This window comes from Perkinsus marinus, assembly GCF_000006405.1.
Source record: "Perkinsus marinus ATCC 50983 genomic scaffold scf_1104296966926, whole genome shotgun sequence".
Lineage (NCBI taxonomy): Eukaryota > Perkinsozoa > Perkinsida > Perkinsidae > Perkinsus > Perkinsus marinus.
In genome coordinates, this window is record NW_003203754.1 from 14,323 (window position 1) to 22,115 (window position 7,793).

At 47.6% G+C, this 7,793-nt stretch overlaps 2 protein-coding genes across 2 annotated transcripts in view; both read right to left on the reverse strand.

Annotated features, from left to right (window-relative positions):
- Positions 1-3,864, reverse strand: part of Pmar_PMAR008226 (elongation factor 2, putative) — a gene marked incomplete at its 3' end in the record, with an annotated part of 4,939 nt that extends 1,075 nt beyond the window's left edge. The window contains exons 1-13 of the mRNA XM_002768881.1: positions 3,740-3,864; positions 3,386-3,474; positions 3,175-3,276; positions 2,690-2,785; positions 2,515-2,637; positions 2,149-2,286; positions 1,836-2,097; positions 1,628-1,759; positions 1,173-1,312; positions 976-1,114; positions 800-925; positions 625-749; positions 56-217 (exon numbers count right to left, since the gene is read on the reverse strand). Coding sequence (XP_002768927.1) covers positions 56-217; positions 625-749; positions 800-925; positions 976-1,114; positions 1,173-1,312; positions 1,628-1,759; positions 1,836-2,097; positions 2,149-2,286; positions 2,515-2,637; positions 2,690-2,785; positions 3,175-3,276; positions 3,386-3,474; positions 3,740-3,836 — 1,731 coding nt within the window. The 5' untranslated portion in view covers positions 3,837-3,864. The remainder of the gene's footprint in view (positions 1-55; positions 218-624; positions 750-799; positions 926-975; positions 1,115-1,172; positions 1,313-1,627; positions 1,760-1,835; positions 2,098-2,148; positions 2,287-2,514; positions 2,638-2,689; positions 2,786-3,174; positions 3,277-3,385; positions 3,475-3,739) is intronic.
- Positions 3,865-5,794: 1,930 nt separating this feature from the next.
- On the reverse strand, positions 5,795-7,437 carry Pmar_PMAR008227 (1-acylglycerol-3-phosphate acyltransferase, putative; the record flags this gene model as incomplete). The annotated part of the gene is made up of 9 exons (XM_002768882.1): positions 5,795-5,856; positions 5,892-5,932; positions 5,973-6,084; positions 6,225-6,271; positions 6,344-6,411; positions 6,459-6,573; positions 6,972-7,079; positions 7,127-7,228; positions 7,295-7,437. 9 exons carry the CDS (start codon positions 7,435-7,437, stop codon positions 5,795-5,797), a joined length of 798 nt encoding a protein of 265 aa, XP_002768928.1.
- Between the last annotated feature and the right edge of the window lie 356 nt (positions 7,438-7,793).

Genomic DNA, 7,793 nt, shown 5'->3' on the forward strand with positions numbered 1-7,793 from the left:
GCAATGCCACACTGACGAGGAAGAGTATATCCGAACACTAAAGGGGCCCACTCACACAACGATGCAGGTGCTCATCGCCGCAGCATCCAACGAGCAGTTCTCCTGTGTCTGGATTCCGCGCCACACTAGCAGCTGGGTCAGCCTGCTTTAAACGAATCAATCCCAATGTGAGAGCATCTGTATCCTCCAATCGGACTGGTGACACCGACACTCGAACCTGTCACCAAGCAATGTCTGATCCCACAGTTGCCAAGCCCACGGCGTCTCCAACGATTGTCATACGGGCCCTCTAGGGCCGATGGGGGTGGACGACCAATACCGAATCACCCCTCCCATGTAACACACTCAACCCACGTTGAGCAGGCACCACACGAATTCCACATTCTCGAGTAAAAATTATAGCTCTCGACAGGGGCGAAACTTTATACCATTATACGGGTCAAAACTAAACCATTTAACATGAACGCCCCCTATATTGAATAGTTAAGTTTTGAGCTTCAACATTTCAGTTTCAGATCTGTCATTCACACGCGACACGGTATCAAACTCAGCGATGCAACGTAAGGATCAGTGCATCATCCTCTCAATACTGGTGTTTCTCAACCGGCGGAGCCCTCCTATTACAATGCTCTGTTGTCCCTCGAATGGACTGACGAACGGTGGCATATCCCTCGCGCTTGATAGCGTCACCCCACTGCATGCCGACCGCTTGGCGGCCTCGAGCGCATCCGGATTGCTGGGATCAACAACTGACCGAGAACACTCCGTAAATCTTCGCTGTGCGCGTCCGCCCTGTCACCCTCATCTGAGCCGTGTAATACTAGGCCTACGATGCAGCCAGCTTTCGCTTGCTCCGCTGGCACCAATGAGCTTGCCAATACCGCATAAATACTAGTAACAGTCACGGTTATACCATCGGGAGCATCTACAGTAGCATAATCCGCAATCGATCACCAAGGCGCGCGCTACTTTCACCTGACTCATCTTTCTCCACTTGCTTCTGTCCTTCGCCCGTAGCATCCCTCAGCACATAGAGCTGCTGACCAACCCGTACTTCACCAGAAAATATTCGAGTCATCGCCACAAAACCGTTGAGCTCTCGGAAAGTGTCAACCTAGCGGAGCGGAGCATTTCATGAGTTGCATTTTCTGCCACACTATCCAAATCCTTACTTTATCTCCTATCAGGCAACCCAATCGTAGATCAGCTGCTTGGAACTTCGATACGAAAGCCACAGTCGGTGCATCATCGCCACGAGGATTTGAAGTGAGCGAATCTTCATACAGCTTCACTTCATCCGAGGAAAGTCCACCTAAACTGACAGTATAGCCCGAATGAATGATGCTCGAGCGTAATAAGACGTACTCTAGTAATACCATTTGGAGCTAACGCGACAGTCAACCACGAGCGAGCGTTGCATAGCAGATAATGCCGTTATGCTACTGAATGCCACTTTCTTGATGCCAGAATTTGATACCACTGAATGTTTCTGTATACTGTACATGGATTGGCCGATATCACGAGAGGCTACAACGAGCGTCCTTCGAATGAGTTGCCCCGCCTGTATTGTATCCCTTCGACCACAATAGATATTCGAGATCGAGCGGCTGCTGTTGGAGCGTATTACCTTCCGTCCAAAGACCCGGCGCCAAGGTCTTCATCCTCCTTTGCGCTGACTCCACTGGATTCGGCAACTTATTGATGCACGATCGGAAGATCTGCTGACTCAATGGAAACTGACTAGATAATTTCTCGCGACCTGAGCAATGAAGTACAGTCTAACAGGTTAAGCTGCTTGTTGCTCATCCCAAAGATCCCGGGATCGATTCCCTCACCCATATCAGCATCCTGTTCATACAACTTCCATATGTTTTCCAACACCAACTTGATGAAGGTGCGACTCCCCGTCACTGCACCTTCGAGAGCCTCGAAGCCCTTCTTCTTCAGACAGTAGTCTCCCCATAAATACTTCACAACATCATCCGCTGTGCATTCCGAATCAACCACTTTCGACATCTTCAGTTTCCGTAGCAGCAATTTATCCACCCACGCTCGAAGATCGAACGCCCATCCGTGTAGAGCTGATGCGAATAAAACCTACGGAAATCTTCCCTTGCCGCGGATCGAACCCGATACCTCCATTGTTACATTATTATTGGTAGGATCGAAACTGCCATACATTGCTTCATCCTGAGGATCTATCTCATCCAGTCCCTTGGCCTCCTTGTCCGACTCCACCAAGTTCAGAAAGTGCATATTAACATCCTCTATAATACTACGAATTCGCTGAGAGTGAGAAAACAGAAGAGCTATCCCAATGCAGCACTTCAACGGTCTGACGCGAAGACCATCATCATCGTGGACTACATCCTGCTGTCAATTCCGACATCGCGAGGTCAGACGCAGAATACCCAACGTGAAATCACCGCGGACAGAAACAATAAGAGGGAAAATGGTATGACTCATATAGTTGACGAAGATGCTATCCTAAGCGTCTTCCCAATATTATGCTACCTGGAAAGCATCTTCCGGGTCGGGATAGAGAGCTGCTAATCGGTCCAACTTGTTCAGGACTAGCAATGGCTGAACTCTGTCCTCGAATGCTTGCCGCATCACATGACGGGTTTGAGGTCGTACCTTATTCCATGATGTACGGAAGGAGTGGTATGACTTGTATCCACAATATTACCCCTTCCACACAGTCCACAAGCAATAGACAGCCATCTGTCAGCCTCGACGCTGATGATACTTCTGCACTGAAGTCCAAATGCCCAGGCGAATCCACCTGAATTCCGCTAGGTGAGCAGGTTCAAGCCATCGCAGTTCATTATACTAGATTTCAATTAAACCTTCATCTTTTATTGTATTCATAGTATTCACTAGTCTGCACAGGGCTAGCAAGCATTCTACGACTCAGCCACTAGATAATGAATATAATCCCTATCGCTTTCTCCTCAAACTAGACGGCGGCCGATCTAGCTTTTGATTAATTCCTAACAAGTCCCTCATATTCTAACTACCCAAATGTATTACAACACATCGTTACCAACCGAAGCGCTCAAATCTACAAGAAACAACCCTGTATCTGGAATCCATAGCATGAACTGATTCGTATTCCGAATGGTCTATGGTGAATCGCTGTGATCTAGATACGACAGTGGCATCCCCAATTACCAAATTGAAGAGATGTCCTTCATCATCCAATAGAGTAACACAACTACTCGCAATGGTGATCATTCGACGTGCCTCATCCTCGCGGCTATCCAAATACCGCACCTGAACGAAAGTTCCTCCAACACGATGGATAGGCGCTAAACAAATCATCACTGAAATATATTCACCCATCTCTAGTAGCAATGATACAATCGCTTTTGCTCCTCATTACCGCCTCGCCTGTCTTGGTTCCCTCCTCCACTTGTTTTGGTGATATTATCCTATTACTAGCCAATAAATAATCCGACAATGTCGTCTTCCCTAATACACAATAACAAACAGAATGCCACCTAATCTGATTAGCAGTAGAGATCTACACGCTGATGGAGGGATGCGACAGACAATATCATGACGATTCAAACACACAAGATGGTGAGATAATAAGGCACAGTCCAATAGCCCGTCGTGTTTGATCATTTCCTGTATATTCCCACCAACACTACTACGGCATGCATATATACACCAAAACACGTCAGAACTGCTCCACAATTAGCAGCTGATTACGACGTAGACTTCCCCCTACTACCATGATCTACGTGAGCTATGATGCATATGTTCCGTATGTCCTCAATAGGAGTATCGTCCATCGCCTCCAACAGCTTCGACGTGCGAATAACAGACATTTATAATGGTAGTAAACAAGCTCACCCTGCACTCATCACAGCTTTATTCCTATCCATTTAGAAAAGAGCTTTGATATTAGTCGTACACCTTCCATCGCTACTACGAATAACAACGAAGCGAATGAATAGGAGCCTCAGTCTCAGGTTTTCGACCATTCTGGTGATACTTGACACCAGAAGCAGCACCCGGTGAATACTCTTGACCCCGCCTCGATGATCTGTTTCACCCTAGCCACTAGCAAAACACAACAAGATTGCATCCGATGGCGTCATGCAGCGTTAATACCTTATGGCAACACCCAAGGCACACTGAACAGTAATTGCATCATTGATAGACACTGCCAAAACCATCTACTCAGTGTTATCTTGCCCGATAGGCGCTGTCGAACCATACTCTACTACCTGAATCAGCGCCTAATGAATGCTCCCCCAGCCTGCTGCAGCTCGTGATCCCAGAGTCGTCATGAGCCTGTTGAATCGATCATCTAGTGCTAGCTTAAGGCTTCCTCATCCTCCTCAGAGCTCTCGTAGTGTTGCCTCCTCAGCCTCACTTCCCATATCAGCACGAGAATTCAAGTGTACTAACGTTGCCTACCTATAACCAACATAGTGACCCTTTCTCGACGCCAACCTTTGTTGTGATTTTTTTTGCATCTTTGGGCGTGCTCTGACGATTGTAATGTCCCTCTCTATTACAATGAAGTTACGAAGATATACGAGTCTTCTACGATTGCTATTATTTGCATCAATGGCTGCCATCTGCAGCGTTAACTCTAGTGGCATGGGAAGCGGAGCGGGAGGTCTGCAACACTTCCTACTCTTCCTATCTACATCAGTGCACATCCGTCGACACGCAGGAAGTCGATATGGGCTGCCGACTATCATTTCAACTGCAGAGTAATCACAGGACATGTAGGTGAATTCATCTACGCACTCCAGCAATCAGGCGTGAAACTATAATATGTAGCATCACTATGACACTGGCGCACGCCCGAATGATCGATTCTTCCAAAAAATCCTTCCAGCCTCAATCGTTCTTCGGCTTTGACACTCTCAAAAGGAGATGCACCGAACAAAACGCAGCTGCTACCAATACTGCTGCTAGCCGCAGCCGGAACCGCAACACCTGAACGCTTAATCGATCACCATGGCGAGCGCGAATTGCCCTGAAAGTCTTACATCCTCGTCATCGGTACGGAAGGCTCTGTAAACTAGATATACCACGGATATCACGAAGGAGGCTTGGATGCTGCGGTACAGCACTGAGTTGAACAAACGCTGTGTGTACACATGACTGAGCCTCCTGTATATTAGAACATGTCTCTGCTGTTATGGCCGCGATGATGAACTACAGCTGATCGAAGTAAAATTCCACAAGTAGGAGGGATTTGTTCCCACACGGAGCAACCAATCGCCATTGGAGTATGTCCCACATGACATAGCTATCGACCAATCTATGTTGTCTGATTCTCTCCAGCCTCTGAATGTGGAGGTAATAGTATCCTCGACTTATCCCCGGAGACAACCCAAGTACTACGGTAGTACCCATTCGGGTTTTCCCTTCCGCACCCCCTCCCCACAACAACGTGGTGGTGGTGTGCGAGCGGGGGAGAAATGTTTGTGGAACTCAGTCCTCGGATAAGTTCGCTGTTGTTTGGTATACAACAAGTTCAGACCCAACTCTCAAAGACCACTTTCTACACCATCACGTGAAGCAGAATTTATCAAACAACCAGAACTTAGTTCACAAGAGTAACATATGTTGTCATGATATACATTACTCTCCCCGTGGTGCGTTTTGTTGTCTAGTATATTGTCTAGGGAGTCGTAGTCTTCTGCGGTCGAGTAAGGCGCGCGATTTTCAATTCACCCGCGCCCTTGTATTCGTCCTCCAACTAAGCCATCCCTGTTCTCTATATTTTTATATATCAATCGATCGGTAGACACCCCCGATCATATTAGATGTATCGTTCAATATAAGCGCACCTCTTGGTAGCATCCTCCTCTTGAACTGCGTCACCTGGACAACTCCGCCCGGGAACGTACAACTCCCACTCGACAAGAAGCCGCTAATCCTTTCGTCCTTGGTAGCCCACCTGAATAACCACATTCTACCCGACCACGGGAAGAGCCAACCTCTGTCTGAGCCATGCGTCCAATCCAGCTTCATCACGTCGTGGGATACTAGCAAATGGTATGCGGTTGAGCAAAATGTGGAGCTCTCCCAATCTGCCACGAAGTACGCTACCTAAGAAAGATATCGTCAGTTCACGGGAGGAGTTCACATATCTTATCAAGATATCATTGAACTATACTATCGATGTAAAATACTAGTAATATCTATATATACCCGAATAGACTATGAAACATCATTCTCAAGAGGCTTACCTAGAGTCGGTTCGAGTCCCGGAGGGGAGACCAACGTGACGTCGAACCTGACAACATAATGGAAATCAGTATCAAATGTCAACGCCAGCCAGCAATAACGGAGAGGCTATTTCACATACACGCTGTCCAGCTGGTCTCCCAAGGCGTTGACACTCGCAGTGAAACCCTTAGTCTTGGGTAGCAGTACCTAAAGGTCCCCGGTTCGAATCCACCCCTTGGCATCGAACGACTAACATTCTGAAGGACCTTCCAGCCCTTCGACTTGGCGAATTCCTGCGACCTCTTCAACTTGGCTGCAGTTTTGCGAGTGCCCTCAGCGAAAATCGTCAGCAAGTACGGGGACGTATACCTGCGTTGACAAAAGCAGTGTTAGAGGAATATATGTTCGCTCTCCTCAGCTGAGCCCAGGAGCTTCTTCACCAAATTAGCGTAGGAGTGTTCAGAAACGAACATAAATTTCTCAAAATTCTCCCAGGATTTTCGTATTGTCACCGATACATGTAGTTGATTATGTGCATATTTCCCCACACTGGGCAAAATGCGAGATATTGCAAGAGGTCTATCCTACCCTCTTAAGCCTGCAAACGATTTCCCAGAGATTTCCTATCCTTTTCCCACTGTCGCGCTAGGATGGGTATCGCGCACGCCCAGGACCATCCCAAGAATGGAGAATCGAAGGATTCTAAATCACGACTCTACATATACATCTGCATAATCGTGCGTGAATTATTCCGCTCAGCGGGTTACCTTGAGCAGAGCTTGCAGGCCGGTAAGCCTCCCGTCCTCTCCGTAACAGCCCACATCATAAGCCAATCCATCCCAGCAATATGATTAGACAACACCAACGCCCTATCCCTACACCACAACAGCAGTAGCACCCATAGCAGCAGCATCACCCTTACCGTGACAACTGAGCCCAGTCCTGAGCGTTACCGTGCAAGACCAAACGTGTTGTACGCTCTCCCCAGGCTACCAGTGGCGCCCATGACAAGTAACAGATGTACCTACAAAAGAAATAATAAGTCAACGCAGATAAGGAATGAGTAGTAGTAAGAGCCTCCAACTCTCACCAGTTGAGCCTTCTGAACGCATCTCTACTGAAAGGAGTTATGACACCATAAGCTGCCAACTGGAGTAGATTCATGACGACAGCGTTGGCCATGAGAGCGAACATACCCGTGGTCCCATCTAGGGTAGAGACGACTCCTCCCATTGAGAAGGAAACTCCACTGCTGGTCAGTTGAACAACTCCCAGAGACCCCCTCCACGAGTGCTTCACTGCGTCTACAGTGCTTGGGGTACTACTAATAAGAGCGATGCGACTTTCTACAGTATTATCCACCTCTGAGTTTCATAAGCGAGCAAGATTCCTATATCAAATTTCTCAGCCCGGAATCGATTCCACATGTAAAATTCGATCCTAGGAGCGTCATCGAAACTGAGGAGAGGTCTACTGATCACCTCGTCAGTTTTGAATCTACATCTCTGGGAAGAGGGTTCCAGAAAGAAAATCCCTATAGAAAATGCCCGGGGCATAGCTACGTTACATAACACTGAGCAAAGGTGTCA